At 35.1% G+C, this 22,043-nt stretch overlaps 1 protein-coding gene across 7 annotated transcripts in view; it reads right to left on the reverse strand.

The window, feature by feature from the left end:
• The window catches only part of LOC138692931 (myosin-IIIb-like), a 519,118-nt gene that overhangs the window by 42,818 nt on the left and 454,257 nt on the right, over positions 1–22,043 (reverse strand). For all 7 annotated transcript variants that reach the window (XM_069816353.1, XM_069816334.1, XM_069816367.1 and 4 more), the window contains 6 exons: positions 19,257–19,421; positions 18,224–18,340; positions 11,576–11,764; positions 8,774–8,976; positions 5,755–5,899; positions 2,351–2,543 (listed from right to left, as the gene is read on the reverse strand). In XM_069816353.1, the coding sequence (XP_069672454.1) occupies positions 2,351–2,543; positions 5,755–5,899; positions 8,774–8,976; positions 11,576–11,764; positions 18,224–18,340; positions 19,257–19,421 (1,012 nt within the window). The remainder of the gene's footprint in view (positions 1–2,350; positions 2,544–5,754; positions 5,900–8,773; positions 8,977–11,575; positions 11,765–18,223; positions 18,341–19,256; positions 19,422–22,043) is intronic.

The raw sequence follows: 22,043 nt of genomic DNA on the forward strand, positions 1-22,043 counted from the left end.
AGATGAATCCAGTGGTGATATTCAAAACGTTTAACAAGTTCTCTCATGTGTACCTATGTTAAATATATGCAGTATATTATCTATGATAATTGCGAATATTATATATAATTAATTTAATAACGGTTCGTCCGAACTGGCGCGAACCGGCCGAATATCACCACTAGACGAATCGTAAATAAGAAAAGTTGCTTCGGAATATAAATATCTCCTTTATGGTAAAATTAAATTTTATTGTAAATTACTTGAAACATAAATGTGAAACTTCAGATTTTTTGACGCGAAGTTCGAGCCAAAGGGGCAAAAATTGTAACGTTTTGACATAAATGTTTACTCTGATGTCACTCGTGGTATCACGGAAACAGAGGTGTAAGAAACAAATAGTAACTACTGTAGATTCAGTACCGGTACCACAGGTTTCCTATCTCGTATGAAGTTAGTGAAACTAGAGGTGGGTAAATGAGAAAGAAAGACAAATAGATACAGAAAAAGAGTAGTTGGTTATTTAACGACGCTGTATCAACTAGTAGGTTATTTAGTGTCAATGGAATTTATGATAGCGAGATGGTATTTGGCGAGAAGAGGCAGAAAATGCGCCAGGGATCACCTGGTATTCACCTTAAATTTTTTTTGAGAGACAAAGATAGTACCGGTAATTATGAGAAAGAAAGAAAGGGAACACTTGCGGAAGAAATGAGAAAGCGAAGAAGACTGAGAAATAAAAAGAGAAATGTAAGGAGAAAAGAAGAAAGAAAGAAACTACCACTGAAAGAAAGACAAAAGATTACACACAAAAACAAAGAGAGAGAGAGAGAGAGAGAAGGAAATATGATGAAAATAGAAAGAGAAAAAAAGAAAGAAAAAATTCTGCTGTATACCAGGCATACACTGGCACATAGAATACGTGACCAAGTTTCGGGAATGAAACTAAGTTGTGTTAATTTGATGTTTTACATTATTATTATTATTATTATTATTATTATTATTATTATTATTATCATTATCATGATTATTATTATCATTATTATTATTATTATCATTATTATTATTATTATTATTATTATTATTATTATTATTATTATTATACATATGGAGAGGGCTGGTCTATAATAAGAGAAGTATTTAATGAAGAACATACAATATATTTTCTCTTCATATGAAGCAACGTTCCAAAATTAGTCCAAGCTCACAAACGTTTACTATGGCTCACTCAAAATGTATTGCATGAGTGTATTATCACTTCAATATTGCATAACTCGCGATTAAAAATCAAACGAGTGGTTGTGTAGATCTGTAGCTGCTCTCGATGCCGAGATATTACTGGAAGAGGTCGCACAACATGGCTAATTTTATACGGAAATTCGGCACCCTAATGCCTGAAGGGAGGGAGGTGGCATCATTGGACATAGTCACACACATTACATTGGTTCATGGCCTAACTACTAATAACCAGAGACCGGAAGTTTAGGCATTATGAATCATTAAAATAGGCAGGCAAAAAGGCATCATAAATAGCTAAAATAGGCAGGCAAAAAGACATTATAAATAGCTAAAATATGCAATAAAAGGCAATTAAAAGAACCTTGCACTAGACCCACAACCTTGCACTTTCCACAAAGGGATTTCGGCAGCAAGAAAAGCTTTACGTAAGTCGAATGCAAATTGAGATTTTCGACTCGATCTTGCAATTACTGTTGGAACCAAAGAAATCTTCCCAGTAGCCTTGGAAAGAGCATTTTTGTTATGGTTGTACTGATATATTGCGATATGAAATATTTAGCTAGCTACAACAACGTCGCAATGAAAACTGGAAGAAAAATAACGTTAGACCCACATTCATTGTTGCCTTGTCAAATAAACACAAGCGATAATTAAAACGCTTACTGTTATACATTTTTGCACGGCAGTACTCATTGTTGCAAAGAGAATATGAACTGATTGAAAGACAATATAGGCCTACATATAGAAATAAATTAAACTATACCTGTAGGCAAATTTTAATAATAAATTAATAAATAATCAAATAAAGGCAAAAAAACATTTATTTTGTAAATTAGGCATTTATTTTAAAAAAGGCAAAAAAGGGCAACATAAAACTGTGACGTTTCAATCACAGAGGTATAATTCGTACAGATTTACTTTCAAAATGGAGGTAGAGTTAACACATAAAAAGGCATTCTGCCAAAGTTTCGGTCTCTGATCATCACGTTAGCATTCGGCTGTGGCTCTTAGTGTTGTTACAGTACGCATTTCACATTGTGTCATTTTTTGTTTCGCCACAAATCCTGGAATGGGTGACCATACTCGGTGCAAGGAAAGACGTATTCTGCGTCAAAATATTTTCTCTGCTCACCTCTGTGCAGTGGAGCGAGGTCGATGATGCGACTCTTGTTGTCGGTGTTGTCCTGAGTTACAACCTCACCGAACTCCAGATCACCGAGGTGCAAGATGGCTGCCAAGATACGATACACGGTGTTTACTTCATCATCTTGGAAACCCAAGAGTTGAAAGCCCGAGTTCAGCTGGTGGTACCTCTCTACATTCGCCTGTAGAACACAAACATGATTACATTCGCGTGAAGAGGCGTTGCACTGTTGGCCTCACTAACAGAGCATCAACTTTTGCAAGTCAGAGTTCCGGATTCAAACCCAAAAAGAATCTAAATGAAATTCGTAGTATGAAGCAGATTTTCTCGGGGTAATGAATTTTGGAAAATGCGACTATTACTTATTTATTTTTAACTACACCAACTAGTACAGCTGCCATTAAAAGCAAAATATAAATTACTAAGTTCAATACATATAAAATTGTTACTCAACAATGATGGTTATTAACAATACAGTCAATTTAGAATGGAAATTACACTAATATGCGAGGTATCTATGGTGTGGAAACCAAGACGTGATGATGATGATGATGATGATGATGATGATGATGATGATAATAATAATAATAATAATAATAATAATAATAATAATAATAATAATAATAAACAGCGCTTTTTTCAGCCAGAACGGTCCGGAACGCGTTCCGGTAAACTTTTTGCCATTACAAATTCCAGCGAGATACGAGTCCAAGAGTTTACTTTTTCTCATTATTATCGTTGGTGCAAAAGTAACTCATGCAATCTAGTGCTGCCATCTTCCGTTATTGATCCTGAAACTATAGCTCGAAATCGCAAAATTTCCGTTATGCTTAAAATCGATGAGCTCCGTTTGGAACTTATTGTAATATAAGGTATGTAGGCCTAATATTTTTAAATCTACGTTTTTGTTGTATAATGTAATTGAGTGATAGAGTTCCGGTAAACTTTTTTCCAGAAAAAGCTAATAATAATAATAATAATAATAATAATAATAATAATAATAATAATAATAATAATAATAACTTATCGATATATTCGATTACACAGAGTGTCTGACTCAAGTCGTTCATAAATTGTTTTAGGCATCATATACACTGGTCTGCAAAAAAAAAATCCGAGTCGAAGTCGCTATCAATTTGAAATATTATCGTGTTACGAGGACTTCGCTTAGGAAACAATACAATATGAAACGTAACTGGCCGTTTATATCGATTGTAACAATGACAGTATCCATGGATAATAAGGAAGGCTGTGGAATACCATATAAACTGCAGTTTCACTGTTTTCGTGTAGTGTTCTTATTAATGTTGTAAAATAAAAGTATATGAATAATTTAAAATCAATTCATATTAAATAATAACGTGAATGTGTTATAAAAATCGTATTCATATGTTTTTTTAACTAATCTCAGGAAAATAGCTTTCCGCCTCGTCGTGTTTGCTAAAGTCTTCGGAAAACGATAATATTTCGAATCGGCATTTCTTTTGCAGCCCAGTGTACAATACGACTAAGGATGGACACAATATTTTTCGTCGTTGAAATTCTCAAACTCGCAATGCTTGTATTTTAGTTTAAGTAGCGACTGAGAACAGATAAAATAATAAATAAATAGGCAATGGACTAATTGATAGGCCTGCATTAATTCATGCGATGAGTTTGAGTAAAGAAACAAACATTTATAATACGCGGTTCTCTCGAGGACAGTTCATGGCTCTTAGCTAGAGTGATGTGTTCGTACGAATGTTTCGACTGCCTGAGAGGGTTAGATATTTTAATTTCGAACTTCGATTCCAGGTAGTTCTAGAATATTGTAATTAATATTAGGCCAACTTTAAAATGAAAATACTCACTCCATCGCAACATCATATGAACCAGAATATTCCACAGCAGTAGCTATAAAAGCTCGAATTCTACCGTCGGTAACCATGCACGGTTTGAATATCTGAAGCTCGTAACAGCAAACGTGAAAAATATAAGAATTAAATATATGATGTTCCAGCAAGCAAACTACGTCGACACCGTTCAACCACAGTCTAGTACATACAGTCACGAAGCTCAATACGTAGGGAATATGCATCCAATGACAGTTGAAGTTTAGTTGCTAGCCACTAGGATCGCTACTATCGCACAGTCTATTGTTGCTAGTACTCTCTTTCTTTATTAGGTTATTTTACGACGCTTTATCAACAGCTTAGGTTATTTAGCGTCTGAATGAGATGAAGGTGATAATGCCGGTGAAATGAGTCCGGGGTCCAACACCGAAAGTTACCCAGCATTTGCTCATATTGGGTTGAGGGAAAACCCCGGAAAAAACCTCAACCAGGTAACTTGCCCCAACCGGGAATCGAACCCGGGCCACCTGGTTTCGCGGCTAGACGCGCTAACCGTTACTCCACAGGTGTGGACGCTAGTACTCTCAGTTGCTAACCGCTTGGAGCATTGCATTGTGAGACATGCAAAAAGTTACCTCAAGCTTCGTGACTGTATGTAATAGACTGTGGTCCAACTCCATGCGGGTTGTCATCTAATTTCGTATTTCTTAGACCATATAGTCTGTCAAGTCTGAATCAATTTTTTTTTTTTTTTTTTGGTGTACTCAAGTTTTGACGTTTCACTAGACATGACACATTCAAAATATATTGAAATAAATTTAAAAATTGTGTTAAAATTCTGTGCTGTCTGCTCTTTAAAGACATGTTATTTATTCCGAATGAAACAAAACAAATTAATTTGAATGATTAGATATAACTTTCGTACTAAGGAAACGATGTTATAGGAACTGTAAGAAAAGCAAATGACTCGATAAAACATTATCCAAGACCAGAATAAATGTTGGAAAGGAGAAAGAAAATAAATAATTAACACAACATTAACAGTATGTGTTTAACATAAAATTATCATATGAAGACTAAAATTCGTAACATTCACGTGATGATGTAAGTAAAAGTTATATCCATCCCCGATTCCGCCTACAAAACCATTAAATACCTCCCACATGTCTCGACTATTATTTGGGCTGCCTAAGCAGAAATGAACGGCTTAAGTCAGACACCATGTACATTCTTTTACGCTGAAAAAAAAAAACTACTGAAATAAAAAAAAAACTACTGAAATAAAAAAAAGAAAGATTTTTGCGATTTAATGCAAACTAATAGATCGCAGATGAACATTTCTCGACTCCAAAAAAGCAGGATATTTATTGTAATAATGTGACATTTTAAAATGTTATTCAATAGTACAATACATTATTTACATGCATTTGTTCTTATTTAATTAAGAAGAGACATTTCCACTAAAAGACATGCGGCAGGTACATACAAAGAATGAAGCACACATGAAAATAATATGAACTGAATTCCTCATTCTAGTAGATACATGTATTTTTATCTTACTCTCTTTGTTTCCGCATCCTGTGTGTCTTCTCCTAGGTAACGATGACGAAGCCTTAGTATTGGATCCAGATGGAACTCAGAAAGTCTATTCTCAGATTCAAGGCCGTCATAGAGGTAGTAGAACACGTGGAAATTTCGTTCACCTCTGCAATCATAGAGAAAGAAGTTTTAACACACTTCAATACTCCTCTAAAATCACAGAGAACTAAGTTTCAACACGAACTTTTATCTGTAGAAAGTTAACTCATATTATGTTGATTTATTAGTATTACACAACTTAAGAGATTATGAAACTTAACTGAGATGTTACAATTGAAGGGTTCAGAGCCATAGTGGGCCAAGCGCCATTTATTAAAAACGGAGAAAGCAAGGGTTAAAGTCAAGTGAATACCATAGTTTAATGAAGATTGACATATCATTTAGTTTTAATGTGCATACTTTATATTACTTGCTATAATGTTTCCATTGAATTATGGTAATAACTTCATTTTAACCCTTGTTTTCTATGGTTTTAGTAAATGGTGCTTGGCCCACTATGGATCTAAATCCTTTAATTATAGTAGTGAAACAGTCGTAGGTTTATTTGAAATTTGCAGGATTAAATAAATACAAAATTACTTTTAACTTTACTTTAAACTATCAAATGTCCGCCGGTTAGGTTGATCGGAAACAGTCGAAACTGATCGAATTGTGTTCCCAGCTTACTCGAGGTCGGCATATCTTGGTTCTTTTAAGAGTTTTGGAAAGAGTACAAAATTACAAGGGGCTTAGACAGGTGAAAATTGTGGATGGTCCATTTTGTAAATGATTTCTTTACTAGGAAGTTACTGGGGCATTTCTTAGGCAACCTTTTCTTAAGGTGACCAGATTCACATCGATAAAAAAGAGGACACAGAGCTTGAAAAAGGAGGAAACTGTTCGAAAAAAAAGGACAAAAATATGTACTTTGATTTAGACTTAGGCCTATATTATACTTTAATTTACGTCAATATACAGTACAAGTTTAGGCTTATATCATACTTAAAATTATATTAATATCTATTTTATTACAAAATAATTATGATAAAACTTATTAATAATAATAATAATAATAATAATAATAATTATAATAATAATAATAATAATAACAACAACAAATTTGCAGTTAGCCACATATGAAAGTCAAGGGAACTATAACTATTAAAGAGGACAGAAAATATCTATTTATATTTAGATTTAGGCCTATATTGTATTTAAAATTATGTCAATATCTATTTTATTATAGCACATTTACGATAAAACTTAATAATATTAAATGATTTTGCAGTTAGCTACATATGAAAGCCAAGGGAACTGTAATTGTTATCAAGAGGAGGAGCAAGAACGTTGGCAAAGAGTATATTCCGTCGATGCTGCTGCCACCTACTGGCAAATTACTTGAAAAAGGCGTCAAATCAGATAGTTTCAAAATATCAGCATACAACTTACAAAAAGGAGGGCATTTCTTGATTTTTGAAAAATCCGTCCGGATCCCGGACAAAGGCCTAAAAAGGAGGACATGTCCGGATAAAAGACGGTGTCTAGTCACCGTACCTTTTCAGAACTTCTAAACAGCAATGTTAGTTAACTATTTATCCCTGTTCAGTGCATGCTTTAATGTGTTCTTTGTGGGTCATACCGAAAACATAATGTTTTGTCACCAGCAAATAATTCTGTAAAACATCTGTTCATTTACCAAGAGATCAGTTGCAACTTTAAAGCCACTGTTTGTAGTCATCTGTCAAGATTGGAGACAGAATCTTTTTTGTATTTTCAGTTCCTGTGCTAAAATCTGCTTATCGTATTCTATGTCCATTATTCCCAATTAAATTGACTAGTAGATACTGAATATGAACAAAATCTGTTCAATAGTTAAAACACCATAAACAGACAGGCAAACAGACTGCCCAAAACCACTTTTCAAGAATGCTTAGAACGCATGTTTGTGTGTGAATTTCGAAATACATTCATCTCTACCGTGTTTGAAGCCGCATAGCTGTGATCTCATTGTAAATATCGCACACCCAGTAAAATACTGTCGTAAATCGAAAATCACATATTACTTTCGTTAATTATTTCCAACGCTGTTTTACTGGTAGGAGATATGAAATTATAATAATAAAATAGTATTTTATCAAAGGTTTTGGTAGCTATTTATTAATAGTACATTATGCAACGAGCCTATAATGGTAGTAATTAAGACGCGAGTATGTTTGTTTATGAAACGAGCGCGAGTTTCATAATTTTCATACGAGCGTCTTAATTACCATTATAGGCAAGTTTCATACGATTTTTTATGCTCGACCATATTTCTAACTTGAAATTATTCATAAGTATTCATGTTATGGTTATCTAAGTGAAGAGCGGAACTAACCTTCTAAATTGTGAGATGTGCGCAGACGCGAAAGTATTGATTTTTTCCGAGGGACGAATGTCATTGACCTTGATATAATCTAGAGAATAACATGAACATTAATATTGATATAACCTGGAAATTTATTTAGAATTGAAAAACGGGATGACAAATTGAATTTATTTGAATATTATTTACAATTAACGCTAATTATTATAGTAACAGAACATAACCTTCTGCGACAGTAGGCCTATTGGATTTTCAGCCTCCGTGACGTTTCGCTAATTGTCTTTCGATTGCATATCCGAGAATAATCGATACTTGCGGTTTTATAATGGTACAATGGTGATTTCTCATTGGCTGAACAACTGAACTATAATGAATAGGTGTACTTTAATGAGGTGCATTAAAGGGCTACTACCAGGTGTATAATTACTACATTTCGGCATGGTCAAGCATAAAATATTTTACAGCAGTATTTTACTAGGAAGTAGTATATCTTTACAAATTACAATTTTCGAGTTACGATACTATTTTACTGGCAGTGGAATTATGACAGTTTCTCTACCACCAAATACGATTTGGTAAAATATTGTGTGGGATGCGCAATATGTTTTTCATCTGTTTCTTTATCGAATGGAAACTTACTGGGCTTGTTGGGATACCCGTGACTGCTCCAGCAGATATACTGCCACCCTCGCCCCTGTCACCTTGCCAGCTCGAGTCATGGTCAAGTCCAAAAACTTTCCAAATCTAGACGAGTTGGCATTGATACCAGTCCTTGCGTTACCAAACGCCTCCATGATGGGATTCACTTGAAGAATACGTTCCTCCAGGTTCCTGTTAGGTGCCTGCAATAAAATAAACAAATAAGAAACAAAATAAACTATCTTAATTCACAGCAATTAAGACTTACTAGCTGAATTTACATGTTATTGCTACAAACCTTAATAAAATGCATCAAGAAGTAAATATACCGATCAGTGACAGTCACTCTTTATGTACAAATGGACTATAGAACAAAGATTGGGCCTGGCACTTAGGCCTAATTTTCGCGCGCGTGTGTGTGTTTTTTGGTTTACATAGATAAATAAAATTATCTTACATAATTGGAAGGAGTTACGCAATAATAGACCAACCAACAATTTGAAAAAAATATATATATTTACACAAATCTGTTGACGGCAGGCTAATTTAACTCGGAAAAAAATCAAGAATACGATATCTGAATTTTGCTGCTGTTTATAAGCAAAAATTCGTTTATTGCATAAAATTCATTTATTTATTTTCCTTTGAAATATTAATTCAACTGCTGGTCTCTTATTAAAAATCGGTTAGCCTTTTTTGGTATTATTTGTGCTATTTTTTTTGTAATAGTATGAATGTTATAATATTTCTTGCATAAAAAGTTTTATAAAAAAAACAGATTTATTTCAATGGTCAATATCTCGAAACAGGTTTTTGGCGTTTGGTCTCTTATTGTGTAACTCCATCCAATTTTACATATATGGATAGTAACACACAAAAAGTCTAGAAATATGAGATCAGTCTTGTATTTTTAATTGGAGTAATTTATACTGAATGCATCATATTTGTACTACAGGTTCAACTCGATTATGTTCAGATAAAGAGGTTAAGTCATTTTTTTTCTGCAACTGAAGTTATGTTCTCCAGATGAATACACAAGGAAAATTGTACAAAATAATACCAGCACTTGAAGTATTTTATTTGTGTAGGAAATTATTTGCAATAAGGTTCCGAAGTTTAATTTTCATTTATCTCAAAACTCATTTTCATGACTTATCTCCCTTTACCCAAACACCATCGAATTGCAGATTGGTGTCTGAAGTCATTATTTTGTTTCACAGAAACTGTCGACTGTTTCTCGATGAAATGTAGTTGTGGTCCAGGAAATATTATCTCACAGTCTTGCATCTTGTTTTCCTTTGTATTAACCCCAAATCTTGCTTTCTTTTTAATATTACCACCAAAAAAGCCTCAATGGCCGCTTGAATATTAATAATATCCATAATTAATTTCACAATATTGCAATAACAATTGAATTTGTCGCATTTTATGTTAGTGCGCAGAAAGATAATATGTGACTAGTTGCAGGAAATGGGACCTAAAGTCGGATTTTTTTTTTTTTTGTGACTTCAAAAAGAGGCTGAAATACTGAGCATTTGTGGCTATAGTTATTCATATATTACTTATTGAATGTTGATATTACATAATGTACTTCTCGAGAAAAAATGCAAGTTTTCACTTGTTTTCTCAGCAACTATAAGACATATGATGAAAGATGAGTGGAACGTAGAAAAATTCTCTCCAGCACCGAGATTTGAACCCGGGTTTTCAGCTCTACGTGCTGACGTTCTATCCACTAAGTCACATCATTCATATGATGACGCAGAATTTCTGCGCGGAAATATCGTAGCCTATGTACTTCGGTACATCGTAATAATATGTAATAACATAACTATAAGAAAGATTTAAGAAGCACTGTGTAAAACTACGTCCTAGTTTAGTATGTAAAGAAAGCCTACAGGTAGCGCAAGATGTCAAAACATACAAATGCAGTTCTTACACCGCAAATTCGTTATTTTGTTATCCTGTAAAATTTCCTTTCACGACTTTAGGTCCCTTTTCGCGCAACGGGTCACATATGCCAGTGAGAGACCAAGTTCATTCACGTGAAAAACAAAATAGCCCAAGATAACAGAAGTATGGTCTATGTATTTATTCACACTGCAAATGGGTAAATACCCGGTGTCAATAATGACAATTAATAACTACCACCACCACCACCACCACCACCACCACCACCACCACCACCACCACCACCACCACCACCACCACCACCACCACCACCACCACCACCACCACCACCACCACCACCACCACTACTACTAATAATAATAATGAGCATCCCAAATTAAATGAAGCACGATCATTTAAAATAACATTTAAAGTAAATCTAATTTGTACCTTAACCCTAAGTTCGAACTAAAACCTGCGAGTAAGTAGGCCTATACAAAACTGATCACATATTTCTTGATAATGCTTTGAATTTTTTGTGGATCACTATCTAAAATAACTTTCTTTATGTGTGCAAATTCAAAAGAAATAAGAACACGAAAATGATAGGCACTGGAACTCCAATCGGTTTTTAGTGACAGCGCCCCAAGATTACTTTGTTGAATCGAGTTGGAGTGTACTGGCCACACATTATCAACGTACTAGTTGGACAATCGTTCATCTCTGCTGAGGCATGTGGACTTGAGGCCAGTAATCGGCTGGAAGGTCTTGGCCCTCCATGGGCTGTCATGTCAAGGATTTCAATAATGGTTTGATGCCAATATGGGAAATCGAGCTCTGTATTTGTGAATTTACAAACTTAAATTAACATGATTATTTTACACTTTTTATATTGAAGACAGGTTTACTTACCTTCCCAAGGAAGACGAGCTGCTTGAGTAGCAGGTTCGCGCTTTCAGTCTTCCCAGCACCACTTTCGCCGCTGATGACAATGGCCTGGTTCTGGCGCTGATGCAAGAGGGCTTGATATGCAGCATCCGCCACTGCGAATATATGCGGGGGGTTGTCTGAGCGGGCCTGTCCCCGATATCTGCGCTGTTCCTGTATAGATTCATCGTCATTAATAACAAATACATACATGCGAGCAGCTATGTTACTTCTAACCTCAAAGTTGACTGCACTGATACAGAATGAACATGGGGAAATATGAATAGTTTCTATGCAACATGCCTCGCAATGGTAAACGTGTTGAATCAATGCTAAGAATAGTAGGCCTAATAGACAGACTTATAAAGCAGCTGTAGACTACCAAGAATACAAAATGGCAGTGCAGAATACGGCAGTTTTCCTATTATAGTCGCGACGCTGTTATTTCCGGCGTGACTCCTCCTCTTTGCTTACGTCTTAGGAAGTGAAGGCTCTATAAAGTCTAGGTAGGTAGTATCGTTCGCCATTTTTGTTCTTTCGTTGCCGAACTACCATACGATGAATCTATTTACCACACCGTTAAACATTATCATGTCGTAGCTCCTATGATAATAAATCAAACGCACTGTAATTCAGCAAATAATTGAGCGGCAAATAATGTCCTCGTGTGCTTTCTGCGAACGCCAACGAAAGAGCCAAAATGACGGGCGATTATATTAAGTATTTATCGAGCCTTGAGAAATGAAAAACGTCTTCATCAGCGAATTACAAGACGCACAAGTTTAAATGTAGCCGACCTGCAAAGCGATTGGCTGCCGGAAATTAGAGCGACGGGACTTATAGTAGCAAAGTAAAATACAATGCAACCTTAGATACACCAAGGCTCTGCCAGTTGCATAAACAACCGGCGATGTTATTTATGAATGCTGTTAAAATGACGATAGGCCTATAATAAGCAGATTCTATAACACATACTTCCTGATCTAGAAGTCAGCATTCGTGACTACAAATCGTGAGATTCCAGGTTCGATTCTCGTCCTGAGCATGGAAATTTGTTCTTAATGAGGCTATTTAATACTTTCACTCACGAAAGTTTAGAAGCTATGTGAGTGTACACATACAAAGGATTTCTGTAGGCAGTAGCACCTCACTGTTCAGGTAAAAAATTCTCAGAATGCGTTTTAGGTCTGAACTGTACGATACAAAAAACCACCAACAAGAAGTAAGCCAAATGCATATAATGCGTATCGATTATCATAATGCAGGGCAACTGGACACTTAAGTTTTATTGCTTAAATTTGAGTAAATAAAGCGGACTATACAGGGTGGAAGTGAAATAGTCTTGCAGATCTCCAGAACGAATACCTCATGTTGTATTTAACAGAAAACTATATCATCATATTGTTGGAAAGTTCATAGTTCTTTTTTCCAGAAAAAAAAGTTTTTTTTTTCCAAATATTTAACAATCACTTATTCGGTAACTATTGCTAGCAAGATCGTGATTTTTTTTCGTATCGATTGGAAATCTAATAAAGAATAATTTATCCTCTGGCGTATTTCAATAGTGCGCACGTTTTTCGTGTAAATTTAATTTTAAAAACTTCTAAATTCAAGCCATTGCATGAAGCGCGAGTGTGAAAATGTCTTGACAGAAAGCAGATTACCGAGTTCGTTGACCTTTTATATCTGTATCACGATAGAGTGTATTAGCGACGATGTTGCCAGACTGCTGAAACTTAAAACTCAATTTTCTAATTAACCGTGCATTTAATCACAAAACTTAATATAGATTTTATTTTCATTTACGTGTACCCCATCGTCCCTTTTAATCTGCAAGGCTATTTCACTTTCACCCTGTATATTCAAAATTAATAATAAAATTAATTTGAAGATTAAATCAAATAATTATATATCTGCGACTGAAAATAAAATAAAGCCCACTCTAACAATGAAAGTCTCATAATCGAATACTAACAAATCAAAATCTTTAACATTGATATCTCATTTCTATTTAAATAATATTTAAGATTAATTCATAATAATTTATGATATAAATACGTCTTCTTATAGAAACACTTCATATACACTCACTCAGGCAACTTCTGGATCTGCACGAGTTCCAGAAGCATCGATTCCAGAAAAATCTTCAATTTCTACACATGTTTCTTTTCTGACGAATATGACCAATTCTATGATCATTTCTACCGTAAGATACGGCCTCTTACTTACTTACTTACTTACAAATGGCTTTTAAGGAACCCGAAGGTTCATTGCCGTCCTCACATAAGCCCACCATCGGTCCCTATCCTGTGCAAGATTAATCCAATCTCTATCATCATATCTCACCTCCCTCAAATCCATTTTAATATTATCCTCCCATCTACGTCTCGGCCTCCCTAAAGGTCTTTTTCCCTCCGGTCTCCCAACTAACACTCTATATGCATTTCTGGATTCGCCCATACGTGCTACATGCCCTGCCCATCTCAAACGTCTGGATTTAATGTTCCTAATTATGCCAGGTGAAGAATACAATGCGTGCAGTTCTGCGTTGTGTAACTTTCTCCATTCTCCTGTAATTTCATCCCGCTTAGCCCCAAATATTTTCCTAAACACCTTATTCTCAAACACCCTTAACCTATGTTCCTCTCTCAGAGTGAGAGTCCAAGTTTCACAACCATACAGAAGAACAGGTAATATAACTGTTTTATAAATTCTAACTTTCAGATTTTTGGACAGCAGACTGGATGATAAGAGCTTCTCAACCGAATAACACGCATTTCCTATATTTATTCTGCGTTTAATTTCCTCCCGAGTGTCATTTATATTTGTTACTGTTGCTCCAAGATAATTGAATTTTTCCACCTCTTCGAAGGATAAATCTCAAATTTTTATATTTCCATTTCGTACAATATTCTGGTCACGAGACATAATCGTACACTTTGTCTTTTCGGGATTTACTTCCAAACCGATCGCTTTACTTGCTTCAAGTAAAATTTCCGTGTTTTCCCTAATCGTTTGTGTATTTTCTCCTAACATATACTTTCCTAATGGCATATTCTAGAGCGACGTTAAAAAGTAAAGGTGACAGTGCATCTCCCTGCTTTAGACCGCAGTGAATTGGAAAAGCATCAGATAGAAACTGACCTATACGGACTCTGCTGTATGTTTCACTGAGACACATATTAATTAATCGAACTAGTTTCTCGGGAATACCAAATTCAATAAGAATATCATATAATACTTCCCTCTTAACCGAATCATATGCCTTTTTGAAATCTATGAATAACTGATGTACTGTACCCTTATACTCCCATTTTTTCTCCATTATCTGTCGAATACAAAAAATCTGATCAATAGTCTATCTATTACGCCGAAAACCGCACTGATGATCCCCAATAATTTCATCTACGTACGGAGTTAATACGGCCTATTTAGTTCATAAATAATAAGCGTATTTGTCTAACATACGCTTACATTTTCGTTATCTTGATTTAAAAGGAAAAACATGGCAATACCATGTAAAATATGTCATATAGCCTATTTGTTTACCACAAATGGAAATAAACGGAAAAAGTTCAAGCAGCGATACCATAGCAGCTTTTCATAGACTCAAGAGTGCATGGACTTTCGTTAACTAGAATTTGTGGCAGGGCCGTGCGCGGAATTTTTAAAAGGTGGGTTTTGTAGAGGGAGAAACATATTTTTTCATAAAGCAGTGTATAATATACAGATGTTTCGATGTGTGGAAGTAACGTAGCTCTGACGTGTTTGCAACCCATGGGACGGATATCGTTCACGATGTCAAACATTATGTATACCTTCGGTATTGTATATCACATTGAAATATTTCACTATTTTACTTTATAACTACCTAATTTCTTCTTAAATGGGGGGGAAGGGTTAAACCCATTTTTGGCGTGACAATGAGTGTGATAAAATCTGATAGAATTCCTCTTTTTTTTACACATCTAGTATTAAGAAATATTTATTTATTTTGCTAATTCTTGTAACATTAAATATAGTATACACAGATAAAATTTTAGCTCACCCCTGAAAGAGTATAATTCGTGCTCAGTGGCGGATTCCTGATTTTAAATTAAGAAGTATATAACACATAGGCCTACAATTTGGACGGTCTGTTCCTGCAGAAAAAGGAAATATTTACATTTATAAATTAGTTAGATCTATTACGAATAAAACTGATATTTTGTTTTGATAAAATAGCCGTCTGATCATTTAATAATTTTGAAATCCCTTGAATACTCCGAACAATGTAATATGCTGGAATTCTGTCCCAAGAACGTGTGGTATTTAATAATTATTGTGAAATACCGTATTTTCTCGAATATCACGAACGCTTTCCCCCCCTCCCCCGAAATATACAAGTAAAAAATACGACACTTATTCAAATGAAGTTGGTAACACTGATCATTTTTCCTCATGCACAACTCCTAAGGTAGTAGGGTATACAATTATCTTCCCACGAGGGTATTTCAATTGCTACCATTGTTGGATGGCGTTTGGTTTAGCAGTACCTACATGTGCCAGAATCAAGTTTACGAGTGATATGTACAATATGTGCGTCTTATATTTTCAATTCTGAAAATGAGTGCAACTAAAGGTATGAGATTGTGATTCTTTACTTGCAGCGAAAAACTTAAATTATTATCAAAGATGCGGGGGAACAAGGAAACGATGCTACAGTACATTCGTGCACAACCGTTTACGAAAAACAGAAATGATATATTGCTACAGAACGCCTGGCGCTATAGACAATATGCAAAACTCTTCCGTCTCATGGAGTAATCCATCTAATGTTCGGTTTAACGAATGTCCGAGTCTTTCTCGATCCATCCAGGTATTGCAGTTCGATATCGTCAAAAGCAACAGCACGCATCATGAAGTTACAATCATTATAGTTTGAGAGTGTTTTTATTTTTGTTAATAATTTTTTATATCTCCTTAAAAATTAGATATTAATGAAATAATAATACATCCACTTAGAATAATTAAAAGGCATCGGCTATATTAACAATTACTCTTTTAGAGGTAATCTATGTATTTTCAGTTTAAAGTATGAACGTTCCAATAGTAAGTGTGTACTTATTTGCTCTTCTATTTTGTAAGGAATTGTAATTTGTTTTATTCTTCCATTTGTTTATGTCTATGCATTACACTTATTTCCTTCGTTGTTACTGTCCATTAGTTGATTTATATATTAGTTATGAAGATAAATGTACCGAAGTGTTCAATCAATTATAATTCTATTTCAAGCTAACACCTTTTTTAATTAGGAAAAGTAAAGTTCCTTAATTTGTTACTCCATTTGTATAGTCAGAAAATGTCATCAGAGTTCTTGTATGGTGAAGTGCGCCTGGTGTTCTGTCTATCCTGCAAAACATTAGGCGCATCCGCTTGAAAATCGGTTATTCGGTCGGATGTTCAACCTCGCCGGTTGTTCACCGACCGGTCGAATATAAACCCGTCCCAAGCGCTGTTCTGCAGCACTCTATGCTACAGTCCGTAAATTTTAAAGTTTCATCAGAGACTGGAGGAAAAAGAAGGAACTGTATTAAACTACAATAGAAACCACGTAGTATCATAGTAGTTAATTTACTGACGCATACTATTAATGTTACAGGACATCGTGTAAACGACCGACTAAGCAAGGAAACTGACATGCGTGCAGTGGATGAGTTTGAAATGGGTCCTGTTTCAGGATAAAATTTATTGTTAACTGAACTGTATTTGTGTTTGTTTTTAATTTTTCGTGAATACATTTGTTGAAAGTTTTATATTTGGAATTTGTGTTTGTTCTAATTTTTTCCTTCAATTTCAAAAGTGGGGTACGCGGCTTATTCGAGGGCGCGTGGTATTCGAGAAAATACGGTATTACATCATGGCAGACACTTATTTTGTAGGCGGAACTTAAGGAGACAAATATAGGCCAAATCATTTTAAATTTTGGGCTTCAAATAAACTAAATTTATCATGGAAATCTCAGATATATAATTGGAAAAAAGGGAAATATTCATATATTATGTCAGTTACACGGGTATTACTTTATATAAATATTTAAGTATAAAATATATTATACAAAGTTAGTATCGACATCTGCTAGCTACTGTGTCGTCGACCAGCGCCCTTAGCGGCGAAGAATTACAACGCATAGTGGCTTGTGCATACACTGTTTTATTTCCAAGCCGTATAGGAAGTTTCCGAAAGCAACTATACGTACAATCTTAGATACAATTAATAGTGACCGATCTCCTGTAGCATGAATTTCTCGAAGTCCACTGTGGAACAACGCCTGGTTCACACGACTAGGAAAAGGATGTTTATTTTGCATCTAATTTACTTCTTGAATATATCTTTGTTATAGATAAGTTATAACACTTTATCTATAAAAAGAAAAATCAACGAACAAACAAAACAAAGGAAAAACAGAGCAGAATCTTTCATACGTTTGCGTTTAAACCTATGCTCTCAAGAAATAAGCCAAAGTCTTCCGAAGGGGACAGCGTATGGTAGCTGGTGATTTTTTTTTTGCCTAAGATGATACATATTATAGACTCCACCTACAACTGAAAAAACATAATAATAAAGTATACATTTATTTTTTCATCCACTTACCATGTCAGTGTACAATCCCAAATCTGTGAAAGGATTCACAGCCACCAAGATGTCCCCGATGTAAGTATAGATTTGATTTTGCTCAAATCGACGTTGTAGCTGTTCCACGATACCATCCTGCGATCAGAATATTACAATCTTTGGCACAGACTCCAATGTTAAGTAAAGCTTTCACATGCTAGGTGACCATTTTGTATGTGTAACTTAAACAGCGGCGCTGCGAACTTATGTTGTTACCACAGTCTAGTATATACAGTCACGAAGCTTGAGTTGTGAGGGTACTAGGAACAATAGACTATGCCGGTACTATTTCGCATTGTCTGTAATGAGGCGATAGTAGCGATCCTAGTGGTTAGCAACTATCTATGGATGCATATTCCCTACATATTGAGCTTCGTGACTGTATATACTAGATTGTGTTGTTACTATGTGCGAAAGAGAAAAACAGTCTATGATTAGAATAAAAGAGCAAGGTGACGTAACAGCGACGCGCTGTGTGTTAGTACAACCCTAGATCATATATGTAACAGATAGGTCGGCCTTATAGGCTTTGACGTTAACAAGTTTTGTCAGGTTTACTACGCTGCCATCTAGTTGTTACATAAGGACTCACGTCATAACTGCCATATGAATTGGATTAGCGACTGTACTGCCATCTTGTGTTCTTTACGGCGGACGGGTGGCGATCCTGGCGGTTGTTCTCTTCAAAGTGCTGCCGATTTTAACATAGCGATGACGTATCTATTACATATATGATCTAGGGTACAAGCAACTGCCGTTCCACAAACAGAATGGTCCGGTAATATATGCCACAATCATTGTATAACTTGCATAATAATTTCTTGCTAAAATCTATGGACTAATTTTACATCTGTGTACAATAATTATTCATAAACGGGTTGGCAACACTGATTAAGCTAAACGAGGCAACATCTGTTTACGTTTCCATAGCAATTCCCCTGGATCCACAGCATCCATGTATCATCGTTCACAATAGAAAGCATACGTATGACTGTACCGCTTTTGTTGTTACCTCCGAGAGGATGTCCAACGCTGCGAGATCGTCCATGTACATTGGTTGAGGTTTCGTTTTTCTGTCTGGTTTGAGCTTCCCGTGTTTCGTCGTCACCTCCGGCTGTCTATGTGATCGTCCTTCAGCCCTTTGTCTCGAAATTTCTGCCTGCAGCTCCAAGCGAACCTAAAACACATTATTATATTTGAAATAAATTTGGAGTTTCGGTACGTGCCTATCAAACATGTAACTAGGCCTACATAAAAACACAAGAAACGAAGGAAATGAGTAAGGACGCACTATTGAATAATGGCTAGGGCGTTCTTATTTTTTATATTGGTGACTATACTTGTTTTTTTTTAAAGATGAGACATGACAGTTAAGCGGCCGAGCTGAGAAATTACAATGCTATGTTGCCAATATGGACTACCACGCTGCCAGCTGATAGAAGCTAGCAATTGACGTTAAGATGGCTGACGTTAAAACATTCACTGACAATTAAAACGAAGGTAAGAAAACAATATAAAAATCCAATAAGATTCTGATTAATTATAGATAAATAATACTAATATTCCTCCTAGGAAAATTAAGAATAGAATGTATGGGAATCAAAATCTTTGTGATAATAAACCTCTTATTATGCATACAATAATTGTTTGAATTAATAATATAAGTCCTATTGCCAATGGGTGTCTTATTTGTGTAAAGAGTATTCTTGCAGTTGATATCATAATTATAATATTCTTAATATCAAAAGTAGTTTATTTAAAATATTAGTTTCAGAGAATCAAAGACGAAACGTACCAATGCTAACATTGTGTGCACAATAAATGTCGCCAAGAGAGCTATTAAGCACTCACCATGTGGGACCTGTAAGTTTGGCAACTCAGCCGTTGTTACCATAGCAACAGGCCTACCACGCTATGTGACATTCAGTTGTTCTTCTGATCGCAATGCTACTGTCATGTCCCATCTTTCATAAAACAAGTACTGTAGCCTATATATCCTATAGAAATTATAAAGAACAAAGGTAGGGTTGAAATCGAACCTTGGAGTACTTTTATACGATGCAAGAACATCACCATCATGATAATCATCACCGTTATCATCCCCCTAACCTTCATCGTCATGCCATCGAAATTATTATTACCTCAATCGTCATTATCGCAAAAGTTATTAACACTGTTACCATTGTCATTATCATCACTGCCATCGTTATTACCATAATTAATGCCATATCCATTATTATAATTATCATCACTATCACTAATGTCACCATCGTTATTACCATAATAATTTTCATTATCTTTAGAGTCCATCATCGTTATCGCCAATGTCACCATCGTTATCATCATTGGCATCGTCATTAGCATTGTTGTAACAATGTCACCATCGTTATCACCATTGTCATCGTCATTATCAAGTTATAACCAATGTCACCATCGTTATTGTCATCGTCATTATCATTGTTATAACCAATGCAGTCATCGTCTTTATCATCTTATCATCAATGTCACCATCGTTATCATCACCATTATCATCTTATAACCAATGTCACCATCGTCATTATCATCGTTATCACCGATGTCATCATTGTCATTATCATAACTATCATCGTTACCAAAAGTCATCATTATCATAACTGTCATCATTGTCATCAATGTAACCATCGTTATCATTGTCATCGTCATTAGCATTGTTATAACCACTGTCACCATCGTTATCACCATTGTCATCGTCATTGTCATGTTATAACCAATGTCACTATCGTTATCATTGTCATCGTCAATAGTATTTTTATAACTAATGTCACCATCTTTAACATCACTGTCATCGTCATTGTCATTGTTATAACCAATGTCACCATGGTCATTATCATCTTATCACCAATGTCACCATCGGTATCATCATTGTCATCACCATTATCATTGTTATAACCAATGCCACTATCGTCATTATCGTAGTAATCAGTGTAATCACCGATGTAATCATTGTCATTATTATAACTATCATCGTTACCACCAATGTTATCATTATCATAACTGTCATCATTGCCATCGTTATCACCAATGTCACCATCGTCATCATCATTATTGCCATGGTTATTGTCGATATCATCACTATCACTATAATGAACATTATTGCCAACAAGAAGAAAATTCTATCATTATGTAACGAAATATATGAGAAAGGTGAATGGCCTGAAGATTTTACGGAGACACTGTTGCTTCCAATAATGGTGGTTGTAGTAATATTGTTAGTAGTGTAGTGGTATTAGTGGTGATGGTGGTGGTGGCTGCAGTATAGTACAATAGTAATATTAGTATTGCAGTGGTAATATTGGTAGCAGTAATGGCAATAGTGTCATTAGAAGTGGTAGCAGTATTAGTAGTGACAATGGTGGGAGTAGTAGTGTTAGTAATGTAGTGATATTAGCAATGACAAGTGTCGTTAGTGGTACTCAGTACTAGCAGTACTATTATTGGTTGTGGTAGTGATAATAGTGGCAGTGCCAGTGCCAGCAGCAGTAACAATAGTAGTAATATTTTATTTATCGATGTTTACAATTTCAGAGATTACTAATCTTCGAAATTCAATAACATAATATTGTCTAATTTATTTGCACGATTAACAATTTGAAATTCATTACAAGTTACTCCAGACCTACAATCATTAGCATTATCCTAATGACCTAATCCTAATCAATTTAGATTGTTGCAATGTTTTTAAAATAATCCATATTTCACACTATTATCACAGTCTAGTATACATAGTCACGAAGCTTGAGTTGTGAGGGTACTAGGAACA

This window comes from Periplaneta americana, chromosome 2 (genome assembly GCF_040183065.1).
Source record: "Periplaneta americana isolate PAMFEO1 chromosome 2, P.americana_PAMFEO1_priV1, whole genome shotgun sequence".
NCBI classification, from domain to species: domain Eukaryota; kingdom Metazoa; phylum Arthropoda; class Insecta; order Blattodea; family Blattidae; genus Periplaneta; species Periplaneta americana.